The sequence below is a fragment of the Neopsephotus bourkii genome, unplaced genomic scaffold (genome assembly GCF_033783945.1).
Source record: "Neopsephotus bourkii isolate Nb327-2 ecotype Australia unplaced genomic scaffold, CSIRO-AGI_Nbou_v1 NB_1767, whole genome shotgun sequence".
Taxonomy (NCBI): domain Eukaryota; kingdom Metazoa; phylum Chordata; class Aves; order Psittaciformes; family Psittacidae; genus Neopsephotus; species Neopsephotus bourkii.
Genome location: NW_026902241.1, coordinates 6,560,001 through 6,582,216, shown reverse-complemented (window position 1 = coordinate 6,582,216; position 22,216 = coordinate 6,560,001). Strand labels below are relative to the sequence as shown.

The following is a 22,216-nucleotide window of genomic DNA, read 5'->3' as shown; positions in this document are numbered from 1 at the left end:
GATTCTTGACATGATTGTAGAGAGAATAGTAGATAAGATGGGGCTCTGTTTTGTCAGCCCTCCCTTTGTTCCTAAGCTAGCCACATACTCTTCAGCCTGCAAAAAGAATTGGAAAGGAACCTGTACGTTTTAAGAATCGATCAATTTAAGCCACATATTTAACTGTGGACAACAGTCAAGATCAAGCAAGAGTGGTTGAAAAAGGTTGGTTTTTTTTGTGAGGGTATTTTGTTTGATTGAAGCAGCCCTTGCCATCCTTCTTATTCTCTCTTTCTCACCATCCCCTCAATGTGGGTGTAGCGCAGCATCAAGCTGCGAACTGTATCAGGGAACTGATGCAAAGGTTAAAAGGAAACAAACTGAGAAGCATAGTAGATGGTGGCAAAAAATGAAGGGCAGAAGAGGGGCTGCTTAAGCAAGCAAAACTGCCAGAAGAAATGCTTATTAAAACATGGCTTGATGGACAGTTGATTAGGGGGTTCCAAGGTTATGAGTTATTACATATATACCCGTTTCCCTTTGTAATTCTAGCTGTACAGGGCAAATCACTTTTAAGTTCCTCATTTACCTAAGTTATTAATTTTATTATTAATATATTTTAGGTTATTACCTTCTTAATGGTATGCAGTATTTTCAGTTGGAGAAGTTTTAGAGTGACAGCCGTGTTTTGGATTTTGTATTAATGAAGGAAATTATTGAGCTATTTAAATGGATCTTGTTAAAATGTTATGGGCAACAAGTTGTACAGAAAAAAATGAGACCTTTAATATAAACTTAATGTTTTCAAGTTGAAATCTAATAACTGTTTTGTCTGAATATTAAAAGTGCAGTGTCCTTGCACTGACAAATCTCTTCTGGCTGATTACTGCTTCACTAAGAAAAAGACTGTGTTATTAAAAATTCAATTTAAAAACCAAAGCCAAAACATAGTTTTGTTTTTTAAAACTGCAATACATAAGACAGAAAGGGTGGATGGGGAAGCATTAGAAAGAAAATGGAATGAAACCACTTTAAAATATGAGACCAGAGGAGAAGAAGTGGTAAAAGAGAGATAGAAGGATAATAACAAGAGTATAAACAGCACTAAAATATCTGTAAATTAATCTTTTTCAATTAAAAGTGCATACAGTAATTGCAAATACAAACTGAATGTATTGAACATTGCATAGATGCTGAGACAAATCCTTCTGAATTCTCCTTCTATTCCTCCCAAATGTAATTGACAGTCCTCCTTGACATTTCAGGGCAGATATGTCCAATGTAATGATGCTGCAGTGAGTTTTCTTCAAGGAAATTCAAACAACTTCTTTGTCTGTAGGTTGATGTTTGCACATGGCTCATTCATGACACTGGAGAACTAGGGGTGGATCTGCAGGAGGTATCACCCCCAAAAGAACAAGTTTTGTTGCATGGTGCTGTGGAAGGATCAGTAATGAAAGTCTTGAAAGCAGTTCATTAATTATAAACCATCTAAAGTCTCTGTAGTTTCTAGTTCTGAGGCAATATTTTGGTTTCCTAGTCTGTATTATGAAAATGGTAAACAAAATGTGAATTCTGTCTTGATTTATGATGGATAAACCTTTCATAAGATACTTATTCAGCCTGCTTTTTTCTTCGACGCAAGGTCTGGTAAGACTGTCTAATGATACTGATGCTAATTGAAAAAGGAAGTTAGTTACGTATATGTGACAACTCTTGGGGTAAAGTGGGTAGGAAACCTTCTCTTTTACCGTTGAAGACTATAGCATTCATGAGATCTTCCACAAACTTTCTCTAATTCTGACATCAGTAGTTAAATATCACCTCTGAAAAGAATGGGAAAGTCAACATAGTGAGTGTGCATCAAAAGCCAGATTCTGATTTAAAATTACACTAGGACAGGAAATAAGTATCAATCTTCATTGGTAGTATCATCTTCCCTGTTTCTGTTTACAAAGATGCATTGGAGTACCTTGTTCACGAGCTCTCTGTGATTGTCAGATTTGACCCTAAATTGCTACAACAAAGAGTGTGTATCAACATTATCTGTGTAAGTGCCTGTTAAGTGTTGAATATTCTTAGCACTTGGTTTAGTAGTGCTCCCTCTGGAGTTTTTACTTTGTGCCAGTAAACTAGACTTAGAGATGTTGGCTCTGGTCCACCGTTTCCTTGTTAAATGCTTAGAATTTGCATTGTAACCCTTTTTGCCAATGCAAGTAATGCCAATTCCAGCAATTTACAGTTGTCACTTTGTTTTAAACTACATTACTGCACACTGACATTCTACACAAAATGGCTTGGATACCATTTAACACATACCAAGCTTGAGATAGAGGGATTTCGTCTGTTATGTCATAATTAATTGAGATTTTGCTTTCTTGTTGCAGAACTGTGACCTGGCCCAGCAGAGTATCGTTCATATTGTTCAGAGTCCACAGAACAGTCCAAACAAGGATGAGACAAGAGATAGCTGTGCTGGAGGTATTCTAAAAGCCTTGGAAAAACAAACTGAAAGTCTAACTCGCATAGACCTCAGTACCAGCATCCTCCCATCACTCTCTGCAGGACTGGCTGTTATTCTGGATACTACAAAACCCAGCATTTCTCTTCCCTCTGAAAAATCAGGTAAATTTCTGATTTGGTACATTTCAATACATAGGCCTGAATATTTTTCTGTTTCTTTTGTAGAGTGAACAGTTATAAACCACAGGGAAAAAAAAAAAAAAGAAAAAAGAATAAGAAAAAAGAAAAGAAACCCCCCAATCAACCAAACCAGCATATGGTTTATTTTTAGGTATTAATCAAAAAATGCAACTTTATTAGGAAGGATAAGCACCTGATGTGTCTTCTAGCAAAATAATTTTACTTTGTGGATAAACAGAGTGATAATATTTTAAATATTTGATGCTATTATTTCTAATATTTTATTTATTTTAATATTTTTAGAAATTTTTAGAAGCTGGCAAAAAACCCAGAGGTCTGTGGGAAGGCAAAACAAAGTCTCTGTAAAATTTCCGTTACAGAAGTTTCCTTAACTAGAATGTGGAAGCATCCAATGCATTGCAGATTTGCTTTATTCTTAATCTGTTGTGACGTTTTCATACCCGTGCATTTTGTAAGAAAGTATTTCTATACAATAGATTTATTATTTATAAAAACATAGATGGCACAAATTATGATGATGATTCATACTACAGATTTTAGTAGTTCTTCCTCCAACAAATTATTGCTGAGAATTATCTTCTTTTCATCATGAAAAATCATCTGAGACACAAGTTCCTGGAAATGGGTTGCGCTGTAATATTTGAAATTGTTCATGAGAGAGAAGCTGAAGTCAGAAGGAAATTAAGAACTTTTTAGCTATTGCATGAATCTTCTCAGAATAACTCCCTCCTCACACAGTCTAGCTAATCCTTTCTGACAACTGTGTTTCTCCCCAGTAAAGAGACCTCATTCTGTGCAATACCAGATTCTGTTGTGAATTATCATAATAGTATATCAGATATGTCTTTTTAGAAAGAACAGTACACAAATACCCTTTATATACAATACAGAAGTTAATACAAACATACAGGTTCAGAACATGGAGGACAATTTATGAATATGACAGAGATAACTCTTGTGACTAACCTGACCATGGAAATCATCATGCTTAACAAAATGGCTACTAAAACCATTAACATAACTCATGCAGAAAATATACAATTTGTGGGAGGGTCACAGAAGTATTCCACAACTGACTTGATCAACCTCTTACTGCCAACTAATGATGAATGAGTACAGTTTAGGAACAAATTAGTACCCAGCTTAATGATCCACATCTCCCAGTCTGAATGAATAATGAGGTAAGGGAGGTAAATGCTGATTTAAATCCAGAGATGTTAAAGACAGGGTTTCAGACCGAGCTTATTATTGAAACCAAGGCAGTGGTTTGACCTTTTTAATGCTACTCCTTGTTTATCTTTTCACTACTGCATGGCCAGGTTGGATGGGGCTTTGAGCAACCTGGTCTAGTGGAAGGTATCCCTGCACATGGGAGGGGGGGTTAGAACTAAATGATCAACCACCTGATCAAGAGGAATCTGCGGATGAAGCACTCTATAGGGAGATAGGAAAAGCCTCATGCTCACAGGCCCTCGTTCTCATGGGTGACTTCAACCACCCTGATATCTGTTGGAATGATGGTACGGCCCGGCACAAGCAATCCAGGAGGTTCCTCGATTGTGTGGAAGACAACTTCCTTCTGCAAGTAATAGAGGAGCCGACAAGGAGAGGTGCCATGCTTGACCTTGTGCTCACCAACAGGGAAGGGCTCGTTGGAAATGTGGCACTCCAGGGCAGCCTTGGATGCAGCGACCACGAGATGGTTGAATTTGAGATCCTTAGGACAGTGAGAAGAGCGTGCAGCAAGCTCACTGCCCTGGACTTCAAAAGAGCAGACTTTGGCCTCTTCAGGAACCTGCTTAGTAAGGTTCCATGGGATATAGCCCTAGAGGGCAGGGGGGCTCAAGACTCTTGGTTGGTCTTCAAGGATCACCTGCTACAAGCTCAGGAGTGTTGCATCCCAACCAGAAGGAAGTGCAGCAGGAGGGCCAGGAGACCTCCTTGGATGGATAAGGAGCTGCTGAGGAAAATTCAAATGAAAAAAGAGTTTTATAGAAAGTGGAAGCAAGGACAGGCGGCCTGGGAAGAGTACAGGGTTATTGTCCGGGAAGCTAGGGACCAGGTTAGGAAAGCTAAGGCCCAGTTAGAATTAAACTTGGCTAGGGATATTAAGGATAACAGGAAGGGATTCTACAGGTACATAGCAAATAAAAAACAGATTAGGGAGAACGTAGGCCCCCTCAGGAAGCTCTCGGGTGAACTAGCTACACAGGATTTGGAGAAGGCTGAGGTTCTGAATGACTTCTTTGCCTCGGTCTTCTCTAGCAAAGGCTCTGACCGCACCACCCAAGTCTTGGAAGGCAGACACAGGGACTGTGAGAATGAAGACCTTGAGCCCACTGTAGGAGAGGATGGTTCAAGACCATCTTAAAAATCTGAACATGCACAAGTCCATGGGTCCTGATGAAATCCATCCGCGGGTCCTGACGGAGCTGGCAAATGAAGTTGCTAAGCTGTTGGCCATCATATTTGAAAAATCATGGCAGTCAGGTGAAGTTCCCGACAACTGGGAAAAGGCAAATATAACCCTCATTTTCAAGAACGGGAAAATGGATGACCCGGGGAACTACAGAGCAGTCAGTCTCACCTCTGTGCCTGGCAAAATCTTGGAGTAGATTCTCCTGGAAGGTATGCTAAGGCACATGAAAAACAACAAGGTGCTTAGTGACAGCCAGCATGGCTTCACCAAGGGGAAATCCTGCCTGACAAATTTGGTGGCCTTCTATGATGGGGCTACAGAACTGATGGACAGGGGTAGAGCAGTTGATGTCATCTACCTGGATTTGTGTAAAGCGTTCGACACTGTCCCACACGACATCCTTGCCTCTAAATTGGAGAGAAGTCAATTTGATGAATGGACCACTCGGTGGATAAAGAACTGGGTGGATGGCCGCACACAAAGAGTTATGGTCAATGGCTCAATGTCCGGCTGGAGACCAGTAACGAGTGGTGTCTCTCAGGGATCGGTGTTGGGACCGGTCTTGTTCAACATCTTTGTTGCTGACATGGACAGTTGGATTGAGTGCACCCTCAGCAAGTTTGCCGATGACACCAAGCTGTGTGGTTTGGTTGATACGCTGGAGGGAAGGAATGCCATCCAGAGGGACCTTGACATGCTTGTGAGGTGGGCTGATGCCAACCGCATGAAGTTTAACCATGCGAAGTGCAAAGTCCTACACCTGGGTTGGAACATCCCAGACACAGCTACAGGCTGGGCAGAGAAGTGATTCAGAGCAGCCCTGTGGAGAAGGACTTGGGGGTGTTGGTCTATGAGAAAATGAACATGAGCCAGCAGTGTGCGCTTGCAGCCCAGAAAGCCAACCGTATCCTGGGCTGCATCAAAAGGAGCATGACCAGCAGGTCGAAGGAGGTGATCTTGCCCCTTTATTCTGCTCTCGTGAGACCTCACTTGGAGTATTGTGTGCAATTCTGGTGTCTTCAACATAAAAAGGACATGGATCTGTTAGAACAAGTCCAGAGGAGGGCCACGAGAATGATCAGGGGACTGGAGCACCTCCTGTATGAAGATAGGCTGAGAAAGTTGGGGCTGTTGAGCCTGGAGAAGAGAAGGCTGTGTGGAGACCTCATATCAGCCTTCCAGTATCTGAAGGGGGCTTATAAGGGATGCTGGGGATGGACTCTTCATTAGGGACTGTAGTGATAGGACAAGGGGTAATGGGTTAAAACTTAAACAGGGGAAGTTTAGTTTGGATAGAAGGAGGAAATTTTTTCCTGTTAGGGTGGTGAGGCACTGGAATAGGTTGCGCAGGGAGGTTGTGAATGCTCCATCCCTGGCAGTGTTCAAGGCCAGGTTGGACGAGGCCTTGGGTAATATGGTTTAGAGCGAGGTGTCCCTGCCCATGGCAGGGGGGTTGGAACCTGATGATCTTAAGGTCCTTTTCAACCCTAACTGTTCTATGATTCTGTGATTCTGTGTCTTTAAGGTCCCATCCAACCCAAACCATTCTATGGTTCTGTGATATGTAAAGGGCTTTAATGGTTGCACTTGACTTTGCAAAATAGTTTACACATGAGTAAGGCCTTTTAAAATTTGTCATGTGATATGTTTTTCCACAGGCTACAAGCTCTGTGGAGCCAGGTACACAGTGATAGGTGTCTTCTATTGCAGCAAATGCTTTCATGGCAGAGTGACAGCTTCGAAAAAAAAAAAAAAGTATTGAGAGTATATGTGCATAAGTGTTGTCCTTGATTAAGTTAAACGTATTTTTTTATCATAACAAAAAAAAAAGAAGAGTCCGTCTAATGACTGATAGTTCCACCTGGGATGCTGTTATTAAGAAGTACTTTTTAAAGGCCTGTTATCTTTTCCTTGTCTCTTTTTGACTCTCACTATGAAAACTTGTCCTTGGGTCTGTTCAGTCCCACCACTTTTGTTCAATATAGAGGATTCTTTTTTTCAATATAGAGTATTTTGATTTTTTTTTCTTATTAAGGTTAGGGGCAGGTTAGTTTGTAGTCAGAGTTCACAGAGTTAAGGAGTAGTCTGGATTAAAAAGAGTCCACTCAAATAAAAGAAAAAAAGAAAAAAATAAATCCAGAGATCAGTTTTCCAGTAAACTTTACTATGTAGTATGGATTTTCTTTTGCAAAGCTGAATATTAGTGGGAATGAGTGGCTGAATGTTTCATATGCCATTAATGCTGCTTGAAATTATACTTGTCAAGCTATTGTCTTAGAAGTTGGATAGTTGTTGTGGTGATGAGTGTACAGCAGAAACCTATACAGTTGAAGCAAATATGATCTTTTTTTTCTGTGTGTGAGAGGTTGCGAACAATGAGTAGAGGACAAATTTAAACTTACAATTTCGAGTCAGAGTATTCATTCATTATTGTTTAGTCTAACTTGTTGCACAGTTGTTCCATAACTGTAGCAGTAAATATTTGATCTCTTTCTGAAGCCCAAGTTTTTCCTGTTTGTTACCAGAGGGTGCTGCCCCTGTGTCCCTGCCCTGCTTTTATTTTATTTGCCCTCCTTTGAATTCTGAGGAAAAATGTTCATGGTAACTTTTGCATCACAAAAGGTTCTCCCAGAAGGTTCTGCAGCATTTGACTGCAAAAGTAATATCGTTGAAGTATTGAGTTGAATGCTTGAAGGTCAAACTGTAGAATTTTACCAGTCAATCCAGGAGACAGACAGCTTTTGACACTTGCATAACAAAATCTGGAATATCATGCACCATTTTAATGTCTAAATTTCAAGAAAGCTGCTGTAAAAAAATGTTAGAAGGTGCAGGAGAAGAGTCACAAGAATTGTGCAAAAGTGCAGGTCATGATCGGCTTATGTATGTTGTTGTAAACTTGTGACATTTATGGGAGTGGAGATCTTACAAACCGTTTCAGGATTTAAGATTTCATTATCTAGAAGCTGAAAGCCAGCAAATATAAACATAACACACAGAGATTTTAATTTGCCAGGAAATCAACCACTGACACATGTTATCTGGGCTTATAAGAATTATCTGTATTTAGCCATTTGAAAATAAATATAGGACATTTTTCTGAAGCATATGTCCAGCAAAAAAGGCTGGACTGTGACCTAGAAGTAATCTGGACTATGCTAGGCAGGAGATCAGACTACAGAATCACATTGCTTCCCTCTCTAAACATATTTATCAAATATCAATGTCAAACAAATCTGTGACCTAAAAAAAATATTTATGTAGTTTGACAGTAGTTTGATGGCGTTTGTTTTCTGTAAGTTAATAATAATGTTGTTTGTTAGTGTATTTTATTCCCAGTTTAATCCATTCCATTACCAGATGCTTTATTTTTTTAATCTGAATTGATTAGATGTGGTCATGATTACCTTAGGTCTTTTTCTTTACAACTTTTAAAAAGTGCTTTTCTCTTGAGTTCCCTAGCATATCCTGGTCTTTAGCTAGCCTTTTAAAAATGTTTGTGTGCAAGTTGCCTCTGTCTTGTTACTTTTCCATGTTTTTCTTTTCTTAGAAGAGGAAATAAGGTACTGGTATATATTGCCTTAGGTGTGCCAAGCTATAAATTCTAGCAAAAAGAGGGATTGACTCATTTCTACCTAGTTAGGAAATGCTCTACTGAAATTTAATATATGTTAAAACCTCCTGCCCTTACAAATAGCAAAGCTATGAATTAGGGAAGGTAAAATTGTCATTACCAAAACCTCAGTGCTTAAAAGCATAAAGTGATAAGCTGGTTCCCAATCTATATCTGATGTATGAAAGACACAGGCAAAAACTTTTAGAAGGAAAAGCCACAATTTAGGGTTTGGGTATACAAAACTGTTCATAATTCTAAGAGAAGCTCTGATGAATTAAAAAATCCAGCAAATCAATTTAATTGGGGACATTGCAGACACTGTACAAACACTTTTTGAAAAGTGTTCTGTTGACTGTGTGTTAAAATTCCTGTGCTCTGTAATTGATATTGCATTTTATTATGATTCTTTTAGTGAAAAAGCCTAAAAGGATGAGACTTTTTGTGTCAGGTGTGTTTGAAGTAAATGAGTAGTCTAAACTCTTGAAGTCTTTTAAAATTATTTAACAGTTTTGTAAAACTTAAAATGTCAAACTAATTACAGATCGGGCAATGGTATGGTCTGCATCTCTCCCTCCCCATTTTTATGTGGTGTTAGGCTCATTACCCCTACCTAGTCCAGAGGTGAGTAGAACTGCGGCTTTTTTTCATCACCTTTTTGAGACTGCCATCAAAACGTGAACACTGATAGATCAAAAATGGCCTACAGCACTGCAAGAACATCTCTGCTGATACTCTGGGACATGAAGCTCTGTAAGTGTTCAGCAACTGCACCAGACATATCTAAGACAACAATGAAGTTTTTTCTCATCACCTGATTTTCCTTTGCTGCATCACAAAATGAAATATCTAAGAATTTAGTATTCCCTTAGAAAAGATTCTTAAAATTTCCCTGCTATCATTTGGGTGCATTTTTACATGGGAAATGAATCAGTAAAAGGCTTTGTTTCCCTTGGCATCTGTACAAATAATTTGTGGATTAATTCCCCTGTGACAGAAGTGCATGAGGGAGCACTGAACACTATCCAGGGATTTCAAGTCTTTTTCTGAATATGGGTCATTTTTAATTCTCCAAACATAAGGGAAAATATCCCTTAGAAACAGTTCTCCTTCCCTGAAAATATTTCTTTCCTGAAGAATCAATCAGTGATGCTGCAAGTAAGTTACTTATGAGTTTGAGAGACAGCTACGCTTTTGTTTCTGTTTAGCTGTGGCATCTTCATCTTGAATTGACCGAATGTTGACTAGAGTGGGAGATGGGCTCAATGATCACTTCCAACTTGAATATTCTATGATTCTATTCTGTAAATTAATTAATTAAATGCACTTTAGGTCCACAATATTGTAATTCAGTAGTCTAAGGGGGAGAAAGGGGAGGGGGGAATCAGTATTCTGTGCAATTTGCATTTAGTATTTAGGACATTTTCCCAGAGTTATCAACATTTTGTTCTAAAACCAAATGACCAGAGTACTTACACTGACCTTTCTTAAATGTCTTGAATTAGTACATGATTTAATGGTGGTTGCATGGTTCTTATGGTAGTTCTTTTTTGACAGACATTTATCTGAATAAGATTCAGATTGCTGTACAAGGAAAAGTGATAAATATCTTAATATGCAACCAATGTATTGTTTGAGTAGACATGTTCAAATGTCAAGCTAGGTTACTATGGTATTTTCAGATTTCGTGCACTGACAGTTTACTTTTCTATTAGGATTAAACCACTTTTAATTTAAATGAAAATGTGTTATGTAGCACGCTGTGATTTAGTCTACATCTGATTCAGAATTTTTATAATGCATTATTTTACAACCTTTTAAATATGAAATGCAGTATCAATTTGAGAATCAGTCTGCATCCAGAAAAGGGAAGGTACTAATTTAGCTTTTTTAGGAAAGCAGAATAAAGTAACAACTCAGCAATAATATGCTAGTCCTCATTTTGGCAAATAATTTCTAGGAAGCATGGCTGCATTTGTCTTCATTACTCACGGTGTAAATTTGCTGTATGTAAAAATTATGTTTTAAACTTTAAAACAAAATTTCTTCAAAAACTTCTGAAACAAAATAAACCCCCTGCAGTAACAGCTTTCTGTGCAAATTGTTAGCTCCTGCACATTGCTAATCATTTTCACTATGCATTGATTACATACATACACAAAACTGTTAGACAAAACTGTTAGAGCTTTTAACCTAAATTTGCTGTGAGTGTGCAATGGCACAGAGCTGTTGCCATGTTGGTTGCGCTGATGCATTGTAGTGACAGAAATTGTGTTGATCAGGCCTTAGAGCTTTTTGACAAGAGAAACTGGTACAGAACCAGACTGGTCCTCTTCTTCATTTTTTCTTTTTCTTGCTTGATATTTTCATACTACCTGCCCCGTTCCAAAAGGAGATCACCGTGTCCAATGGTTAACCTAGCATTTCCAGTCCATCAGTAAACCCTAACTGCCACATCTATATGTCTTTAAATACCTCTAGGGAGGTATTAAAATACCACTTCTCTTGGCAGCCTGTTCATATCAGTATATGTTAAATTATCCCTCTGGATTAGTTGCCTTAGCTTCATAGGTTATGTATGTTTAGAGGTAAAGGAAGGCATGTCAACAATGCTTCCCATTGAAGTGATTCATAGTATGACAGTATTTCTGAAGCAATGCTTGATTTTTTCAATGCACTCCACAAAAAAGAGGTTTTTTGGATACAAGTCACATTTCAGTCACAAAAAAAGCTATTATACAAGATAAAACCAATTGTCCATCTAAGTCCAGTTCTCTTCCTCTTTTAATACTTACCTGGTTTGTATCCAGTATTTCAAAAGAAAGAAAACACTCTTATTATATAATGTTATATTTAGAGAAGGAGTATTCATTTTTGCAAGTAATCATCTCTGCCTCATTATCCTTCATGTCTGCTGTATGGGCAGGTTGAAAAGAATGATAATGGCATTCTCTGATCTGACCTTCATTGAAATAGCACTTCCTAAACTATCTCCGGTGTCAATTCAAGGGTTAATTGGAAATCAGGAGGAAAATGTTTAGGCCAGCAATTAACTATTGCTAATTCTTTATAGTTAAGCTAATTAAAATATTCTGGTTATTCTGCTTCTAGTAGGGTTATGAAAATTTGTCATTACAAAGTCCTTGGAAGTTTGCTTTTATGTATATTGTATCTTCTGTTAGGGTTGTTAACCCTTGACAACTCACTGCTGCAATACTTGCAAGTTCTATATATAAAAATTGATATCCCCTCTTCACCTTCCAGCAACAGCAAAAAGTGATTCTATAGGACATTAGCATAATGGAGCAACAGTAAAATGATAAATTGAGCCCATTTCAGAAAACAGAACACACACTTGGTAATTTATTGCAGTTAGTGCCATGCTGAAGACCTCATTTGTATCATAGGCTTTTAACACTGATGAGAATGGTGCCGTTTCCCCACACCTTCCTGTCTGTGAAATTCATTTGAGAGGAGAAATGTTCTTTTCTAATAAAGCACTTCTGGGAATGCTCATGTTTACATGACATAATTATCTCGCATGAACGTTTCTAATTACTTTATTGTTTTTAAAGGCCCTTTTCATGTTAATTGAAGTCAGGAACATTTGCTAGCTCCTCTGTATCAAGGGGGGGGATGGGAACACTCTTGTGTCCTTGGAATATATTTTGATTTTTTATGGGTGACAGCATGGGTAGATTTTCTTCTGCAAAAGCATTGTTTGTGTCTTTATGAGACCAGCTGATGGTGGCATTTGTAGGTGGAAAATGTTCTGTGTTGGTTGAACAAAACTATACATGCTATGTTTTGCAAAATAATTGTTGGTATGAATTAATTACTGATGCCACTGGGAAAAAAAAAGGAAAGTACCACTTAGGAAAGATCTCTTATGTGAAAAAGTACAACAATAGAGGTATATGGTGATTCTTTTTTAACAGCAAGACTCCAATTATGAAGCACAAGTAAGAAGAAAGCTTGTTTAACGTTCATCAAAAAAATAGTAGTTGTTGCTACTATGCAGCTTAGTGCTTGCACTGTACGGTTTCTGTTATGGGCTGTTAGCACTTAAAATGACATGAGACATATTCTCTCAAGTCACATGCCTGAGATTCATTAATGTCATTGGGAGTTCTGTGCGCACAGCAAGGACATTGGGAGAACAGATCTATTAGAAAAGCTTGATCTACAGAAAGTAATTACATGGAACAGATAGTTCAATAAATTCAGTTCTCACTAGAAAATAAAACATAGTCATACAAAACATATCCTGCTCTCTTTATAAAGACAAGTAGCTTCAATGGGACTAAACTTTAACTTGTATGGAAAAAAAAAAAAAAGAAGTGTGTTGTATTTGGCATGGGAAGACAAATTTTCTGGTTTGTTTTTTGGTTTGTTTGCTTTTTTGTTAGGTTTTTTTGTTTGTTGGGGTTTTTGTTGTTTTTAAGAAAAGAATGGTTGTGATAGGAAAATGGAGAGTTAATTTAATTAAAAAGATCTAATTCATATTCACAGGAAAACAGAATTGAAGTGAGCGCATGCTCTTCCATTGCTGTGCCGAAAGTCTTTAGAATTTTGCAATCAGCTTTGTTTCGGTGAAGGTTTCACATTTTCACTGCTACCTGGGTAACTATTGTTAGAGATGCCAAGGTAGTGGCCTTTTTGTCCATTCAGGTTTCTCTTCAGAGACTGCCATCAAGGGTTGAAGTTGTTTTGCTCATCTTTTGTGCCTCAGTTGTTTTTTGTTGTCCTTTTGTTTCCTTTTTTCTTTTAGAGAATAACATTGGAACCAAGATTCTGTATCAGCTTTAGAAGGATTTCAAAAATCCCTCGGTGTAGGGTTTATTTCCCCTGCTCTGAGGTAGACTGAACCTTATGCTTAAAACTCACTCTTCCTTATGTGTTCTTCATGAGACAGCACTGCCTACATGCCCAGCAACTAAGATTTTATCCAGTTGGAACAAAATAAAGATCCATGCTGAGCAAACAACTGTTGTCCTTTCTAATTGTTAAATATTTGCTACAAGGTTCTGGAATGTTGATACTCTGTGGATCTATTGGCACTGGGAAGAAAGCTGAACTTTGGTAGGATTACAGCATTTGTGATCAAATTGAAAGGAAAATAAATGAAGAAATCTCTTCCTTGATCTGCTTTTCATTTATGAGACAGAATGGTACAGTGGCCTGCAAATGAAACTGTCTGGAATATTTCTTAGCTGGATTATACGTGCTGTGGCACCATTTTGTGTACAACTACTATGTTAGAATTATAATTTCCTTAGTGAGGCATCCTGGGTCTCCCTATTTAATGATTAACATTAAGATTCAAAACTAGCATTTTTGCATTTTAGTTAAAGAAACAAAACAAATCAAAACAGGAATCTTTTTATTCACCAGTACACCTGAAAATGTATCTTATCTGTACTGTTGGCATCTATGTTGGTATTCTGTCTTAGGTTTTTGACCTTAAGAATGTGTCAGATTTTGATTTGGTAGTTACATCCAACTGCTGCTGTAACTGGTATTTGCAGATGAATGCTTCAGATTTAGTATTGTTAGTCTATCTACCTGAAATAATTTCTGCATTTCTGAAATAGAATATCTGTAACTTACTTTCCACTTAAAATGCAAGTCCATCTTGTCATATATATTTTTTCCTTGATATGTATATATGTTCATGTATTTTAACTACCCTCCTATCCAGCAAAACAAAGATTGAAAAATTAAAGGTGGCAGCTGCATCCTGGAGCAAAGTGTCCCAGAGGACTCTGAAAGCCAACACATCTGCTGAGCACCAATACTCTCTTTCTGGGCTACTGTGATGCCGACTTATGCAATAGTCAGTTCTGTGGGTCTTGGTACTTACCTGTCAAAAGACAGGGACAGAGAAAAAGAAATATATGGGAATGGGGACTTGAACTGGAGGGGAGGGAAAACACCAGGATATCATGCTCCCTGTTGAGCCTGTTCCCCATGTACTGTTCAGTTTCATGGGACACTGGAGAACTTGACAAGGATTTAATGATGAACGCTGGTGTCCTGGTTTCCAGTGCTGGCTGACATTATTTTATTGCATATTTGCTGTGAAGATGTAACAAAGTTCTAATAAGGATCAAAAGCTCACTTGAGCAACCAAAGTATGGAGCCCCTATCCCTCTTTTTGTTCACCACAATTTTCTCCTTAGCTTTGTCACGCAAGAAATACTCAAGACATATGTGTCCTAGGTTCAGCAGTAGCAGTCATTCTTCTCCTTCTTAGTAGCTGGTGCAATGCTGTGGTTTTGACTTTCAGCCTGGGAACAATGCTGATAACACCGATGTTTTTAGTTGTTGCTCAGTAATGTTTACTCTGACCAAAGACTTTGTGAGTCTCATGCTCTGCCAGGGAGGAGGGGAAGCCAGGAGGAAGCAGGGACAGGACACCTGACCCAAGCTAGACAAAGAGGTGTTCCATACCACAGCACGTCATGTCCACTATATAAACTGGGGGCAATTACCCGGAAGGGCTAGATCACTGCTTGGGTCAGGCTGGATCTCGGTAGGTGGGTAGTGAGTGGTTGTATTCTCTTCCCTTGTTATTTCCCTTATCATTATTATTGGTGGCAGCAGCAGTGATTTGTGTTATACCTTAGTTACTGGGCTGTTCTTTTCTCAACCCGTGGGAGTTACATTCTTCTATTCTCCTCCCCATCCCTCTGGGATTGGGGGGGAGGAAGGGCGAGCGGGGTGAGCAAGCGGCTGTGTGGTTTTGGGTTGCTGGCTGGGCTTAAATAATGACAATATGACTGGGAAAAAACCTCTAGGTGGCGATGATCAATTGGTTTCTTATTTAAAGCTGTGCCACTTGGCAACCGAGCTTTATCAATTGCAACTTTTCTCATCCTCCAGAAATTATTTTTGAATTAGCTGAATCAAAACATCCATAAAGTCTGAACTGTAGATACGGCCAGAATGAATTGAGCCCTGAGACCTGGAACCTCAAAGCTCTGCTAGCCCTGTTAGTTCTGTTAGTTAGCATTAACTAACAGAATTCACCATGTGCAGGTTAGCTGAGAAGCAGCAAGATTCATTGTGTTAAAGTTAAATGCACAGAAAATAGAATCATAGGAATCCTCACGAACATGTTTACATGTACAGACTGCTAAGCATCTACATCTGTTATTTGATAATGGAAATAATAGTCAGTCTTTGAAACAGTGATATAGACTAATCCTACCCTTGCAACTTTCACAATTCCCTCAACACATGTAAAAGTTCCCTGTAGTGATACCTGCCATCTAGTGAGCTGCCTTGGTTTGCCAAGATACATGATTCCAACTATGAAAGCTTTGAGCTTCAGCTCATAACCATTCTACACTGGAATCTGAGGAGGCCCTTCAGGGGTTCTCCATCCAGGAAACCCATTGGCTTGATCATCTTCATAAACAACAAAACCCACACTTTATTTTCCAGAAGGAATACAATGGCTAGTCCATCAGAAGGAATTAAGCTAATGTTACTTAAAATACCTCCAGATGAAGTTCCTAAGATTATAACTAGATATGTCACTATAACTCTTTGATTTCCCCTTTCTCCCTTAATGCAGACCCATGAACAAAGCAGTAATATGTAGGTCCTGTGGGACTTCTTAATAAGATGTATTATTGATATACCAGGTGTTTCATTTATGAATATGTTCCCTGATTCATCATTTATTTGATATTTTTGATACTATATGTACAGCATCTTTAAATGTGATACTTGTATTAAATGTTCATTGCATTTTAGAGACTAAAGTGCATAGCAATTCATTTAAACTGAGTCCTACTATTGTTCTTCACCCTATCGGTTTAGAAAGTCACCCTCTGGCCCACATTAGCATTTCTATCGCATAAACTGTGGAGACTCCATTCTTTGCCACACTACGTACAGAATGGAGCTTTAGCATCTGGTTGCTACTTTACACCTGATTAGTGTGACCCTGAGCTGGTGGCTGACAGCTTGTTCCTATAGTGGCTCACCAATCAATTAATCCAATTGATTTTGGAGAATAGTTCTGTTGAAGTTAAACGGAAATGCTTAAAGAGTATTTTGTATCTTCAGCTTGAGAAGTACTTCATACCTCTTAATCTCTGCAGAAGTCTGCCCCCTTTCTCCCATCTCACATGAACTTAAGAAAGTTTGTGTTTTTTTTTTCCTTTCTCATACAATTCTTTTGACAGTTTCACAAATATATGTGCTGGGGGAATCTCCTTTCTTGTGCTGAATTCCCAAGTCATACTATACGTGAGAAGACATTTATGAAACCTCTAAAGAGACAAGATTTCATCTAGATGCCTCCCCACTTCCTTCCTCAGTAACCATTGATTTCTAGTTGATTCTCATGTACTGTTCAATGAAGGATCCAAATAGTCTATGAAACTATGAAAAGATTTCTATCTACATCTCCAGTACTTAACCTAGATTCCTGATCTATTATGTATCTGTGCAGGAGGTGATCAGCCCCGCAGTTCTATCATATTTATAGTATATTTTTAAGTCATTCCTTCAGAGAAAGAGATTTCATTACCTGGACACCAGGGGACTACAGGAGAATAGGACAAATTCAAATTCTTGCTAGATGATAGATTGGGAATTTGAGTTATTTTGAGATTTTCAGATCTCAGGGAGATCTCTAATCTGTCACTAACATTTTTACAGCTAGGAAAAATGTGTTGCAGATGCTAATTTTCTGAAGTGGAAAGGTGTTTCTGAGAAATAATTTGTGTTGAAGTTAATTTCCATTGTCTTAATTACAGGATTTGTGTTGAAGCATATAATTGCTAATGTGAACTTTCTCTGTGGCCACTCCCTAATAATGTTCTTTAGTTATGCTGGAATATTCTGAGGTTTGATGCCAAGGTATAATCTCACCTTACCTTATTTCCCTTGTGGTAAAAATCTGATTTCTATTTTGTGGAAGTAAGATGATAGCATTCAAACTCAAAGCTCCTTGGCAGTGCAGCTATCTATATAGTCCCTATATAGAGTGACATACTTAGCTTTTCACCATTTTGCTGTAAATAAAGAGTACCATTATTCTTATTAAATGTATATACAGTTAGGAGTGAGATGAATGATTAAGAGGAAAGCATTTCTTGTTCAAGACCTCATCAAAGGAGGGTAAATGTGTAATACTATTTATCATGTTGTCTCTGGTCAAACCCTCAGACTACTGTCATCTAGTATGCAACAGGCCATATGAAATGACAAACACTCTTTTATATTTTTTAATCACTCTGTTGTAGCATCCTTATTGAAAATTGACAATAATTTTGTTCTCTGTCAGTTCTATCTTTCGTTGCTCAGCTTTGATACAATGCAGCTATTCAGCCTCATATGTCCTGCCAGGGAGAATATTCCTCTCCCTCATCATTCTTCCTTTATTCTGTGCCTTTTTTTCAGAGTTAAAACATAATTGATATTTTAATTGTTAATTTCCTCTACTATTTTTATTTCTTCGATTGAGTCTCTGGCTCTCATCTCCAACACTCAGCTTCTCTGCTTATGCAGAATGCTTCTTTGATAGTATGCCTGTTACTCTGTCATCTTGTTCAAAATCAGCAAATGATAGTGCTGCTGCCTGATTCTTCTATGTTATGAAAGGAGCTGTTTTGAGTAGCAACTTCCTAAGTTTATTGTACTGCTACAACTACCATTCCCAGTTGTTTCACTGATCCATAACAATCTGTAAAATTTTCAGCCCTGTTTTTCCTGGCAGCATCTCTTCACATGTAAAACTTTAATATTTTAATTTTGCTCTGTTAATATACTAATTTAAAAATGCTTTTCCTTGCTGTTTTTTTGCCTACACAATGTTGTTTACTCACTAAGGTTTAGTTCTGTGTCTTTCTTTTCCCTTTCTCCTGCTGCTTCCATTTCCCTAGTGTTTCCTTGTTTGCTAAAAATAGCAGAAAATGAGTCAGAACGGGATATTAAGTTGAATTAATTTATTGCAGATATGAGAAGGAATCTACATAGCTAGTGAATATCAGTGTGTAACTGTCATGGAGTTGATCTGCCAGTAGTCTATACTAGCTGACTCCTAGGCAGAGCATCATTTATATTTTCCTACCTGTGTGCAATCTGATGTGCAACTCTGGACAAGACGTAACAGTTATTCCAAAGTTTTTCCTCATTGCCTCTGAGAGTAGACACAGGGCAGTGAAATCATCAGTTCATATAAATGTATAAAACTTAAAGTGTTAATTCACGTATTTTCTAACTGTTGCTAACGCATACTACATTTTGATTTTCCAGTTACAGTGCTTTTGAACCTGAAAAGGTTCACAAGGAATGCTAAGTTGCTGCAAAATTACTAATGTTCTGTATGTTCAACCGTCAGAATTGTCCATTACTATGATGTGATTTGGTATATGTTTCTTTACATCAGGTGGAATCTCTTTGAAAATGTCTTTGTGTATAAAAAAAGTTAATGCAATAATAGCATTTCTTTCTAAAAGTAAAATAAAACAAAAAAAAATAGCTGGAAGGATCTTACTGTTTTGAATGCACAAGGGATCAGAACTAATAAAAAGACTGAAAGCATTAGCAAAAGAACTGGAAATAAAGCACAGTTTTATAAACAACATTGGTGTACAAGTTACAGCCATTTCGTAATCAATGAATACAATACTTTAAAGATTATTACTTCGGAAAAACACTCTTTAAGAAGATTAAGGTGCAGGGCAGGACACAATCAGTTTTTAAAGCATAAGATGACAACTTGAAATTCAGAAACAGGCAAGGAGGTTCAAAGAAAATACATGAAGATTTGTAATCTAAACTTACAAGACTTGTACAAAGGCCTATTGTCATTTAATCACTGAAGTATCTGCTACAACAGAGCTAAATATCTCAGTATCTGTGGATTCTTATAGAGAAAACCAAGAGCATAAATATATATCCTTTAAAAGAAAATTTTGAAAGTAATTTAGTAAAGGCTCGCTGGTCAGGATTTTTCCATGAGCAGGAATGCCTCCAACAGGGGGCATGGTCTGGGTAGCACAGAAGCAGCACTGTCCTGTGTGTTTCCCATTGCAGCCTGGAGGTCAAAATAGGCTGGACCACTGCACCTGCAACTACAGATCCACACTGCAGTCTTTCTGAAGTCACACAGCAGCCCAATGAAATATAGTATCAGATTACTTCCATTGCTTTCTTATGTGAAAAATGACAGTGGCTATACCAGCTCAGATCAAAGATTCATTTAGTGTAGTATCCTCTTTGCAGTCCATAGGTTCTGTCAGTAGCTTGTATAAATCAGTCTTGTAATGATATTTTTCAGGCTGCTGTCCTACTCCTGGTCACTTTCTCTGTGCATCTTATGATTTGGTAGACCTCTGTGATACTCTCTTAACTGTTGTTTTTATTTTTTTTTTATTCTATTGAAGTGTTTCTGGAGTGGGTGCTATTGATTGTCCATTCTCTATTTTTTGTATGTTTTCAATTCTACCATATTCTGCTCTGAGATGGAAAGCATAGAATTGCACATGCTGTTGAAAATGAAGCACACCATGGATTTGTACAGCATTTGTACAGCACTGTTTTCTGTGGGTTTTTTTGTTCTATTCATCTCTTAATAATTCCTAGCATTCAATTTACTTTTTTGATTGCTACTGAGCATTGAGTTGACATTTTTGTAGAACTATCTATTATAACCCCAAGATCTTGTTTCTGTGTGGTAATAACTAGTCAAGACCATCACCGTTTGCATAAAATTATTTTCCCTATGTACATTACCTTACATTTATCTGCAATGAATTTCATTTTTCATTTTATTATTAGTCACTCAGCATCCTGCAGTCTTCAATGTTTTTTCCAGTTGGCCTTCATTTTTACTTCCCTAAATAAAATCATATCACCAGCCAACTTTGTTATTTCACTGTTCATTTCTCCTTTTCTGATGGTGAATACTGAAGTCCTAGCACATTTCCTTTTGGGACTGCACTGAGAAAACTGATCATTTATTTGTGACCTTTGTTTCCTGTGTTTTAACCAGTTACTTGTACACAAGGGAAATTTTATTTTTATTCAGTAACAATGTAATTCCTATTAGGAAACTGCTGGAGAAGCTTTTTTAATGTTTTAGTACATGGAATAATTAAATTATCTTCCATAAACCTTGCCACCTCAGTACTTATTCCTTGGGTTCTCTAAAAAAAATGAACTTTTCCAGAATGTTTTGTAATAGGGTAACAAAGCTAACAGCAATACTGTTGTTGCTGCTTGTTACCAGCCTTTTATTGTTACTGATAATTACTGGTAATATGTTAGCTTACATGTATCTGGATGGCAATATTTGAGTAGAACTGGTATATTTGGGCACTAGAAGTAAATAGCTAATACGAAGAATAAGCTCAGTAGGAAGAGCTGTTATTTTGAGTGAGGGTATGCTGTTATTTGAACTTTCAGTCAAAAGAAACATATCTAATTAGATACTGTGATTGCACACTGACACTAGGAATGCAATTTCAATCTAACCAAGAAAGCAAATTTTAATTTTACATTCTGTATTGTGAAAAAGGTGGCTGCCTATATTGTGTATGATCCCCTATATAGATAAACCTTTGTGAAATGTCATATATTTGAAACTATAAATAAACTGATATGATTTCATCTTCAATTTTCAAATGAAGGCATCCTTTCTGTAAACTTTAACATAATTTCTTTTAATTCTTTTCCTAAGTTCAGTGGTTCATTCTCCATTAAGGAGCTGATGATTTCACGATATTTGACCCTTTCCATGATCTGTCACTACTTTGTTTCTTGTTGTACACAACACAGATATTGTGTGGTATATCACATGCTTCGTGTGAAGGCACCAAAGGCTCTGCAACTTCTTCAACTTCACTCTCGCTTTTGAAGTTTAACTGGTTGTGTCAAAGGCAAGCTGTGAAATGGGGCAGTTGTGTAACCTTGGATCAGACTTCTGTGAGAAGAGCTGTATGAGAAAAAGCTGCAGGAAGCCTTGACAGAGGTCGCTATCTCACCCATTCTTGATGGGTCCATTGACTTGGGAGCTACTTCTAAGCTCAAGTCCTTACCTTTCTTCTGTCCCTGGTCCATGTTTTTGAGTATGCTGTGCCTGGTTACATATCTTCTTGAACCTGACCTTGACTTGCTGACTTGATTTCCTGGCCTGACCTGGGACCAGCCTTATCCTTATGGACTTGCTTGGTGACCACTGGTCTGTGGGTTACCATCGCTATACCTACTCTGCTCACCTTGCTCAGGTGCAGTGGGTCTGAGCCCCTGCTGGCCAGACCATGGCTGCTGTTTCCTATAACATCCCCATTGACTTCTTGCTTTCCTGTCCTTCCCCTGCTGTGCTGTGGTCTGGTAGCAGAGTGCTCAAATTTCTAGGTGCTGAGCTGTCCAGTCATGGCTATTTCCCAAGGCATGCTGCTTTTCGTACAGAAATCTCAAACAAGCGTGCACGTTCTCAAATTCCACTAGGTCAAATAGATCAGAGCCATGCTGGAGCTGATCAGTACAACTGGCTTTTAATTTGTAAACATTTCTTA

General features: G+C 38.0%; 1 protein-coding gene across 3 annotated transcripts in view; it reads left to right on the top strand.

The window, feature by feature from the left end:
• PRKN (parkin RBR E3 ubiquitin protein ligase) overlaps window positions 1–22,216 on the top strand; it is a 722,549-nt gene that overhangs the window by 237,418 nt on the left and 462,915 nt on the right. For all 3 annotated transcript variants that reach the window (XM_061378740.1, XM_061378739.1, XM_061378741.1), the window contains exon 3: window positions 2,367–2,604. In XM_061378740.1, coding sequence (XP_061234724.1) covers window positions 2,367–2,604 — 238 coding nt within the window. The remainder of the gene's footprint in view (window positions 1–2,366; window positions 2,605–22,216) is intronic.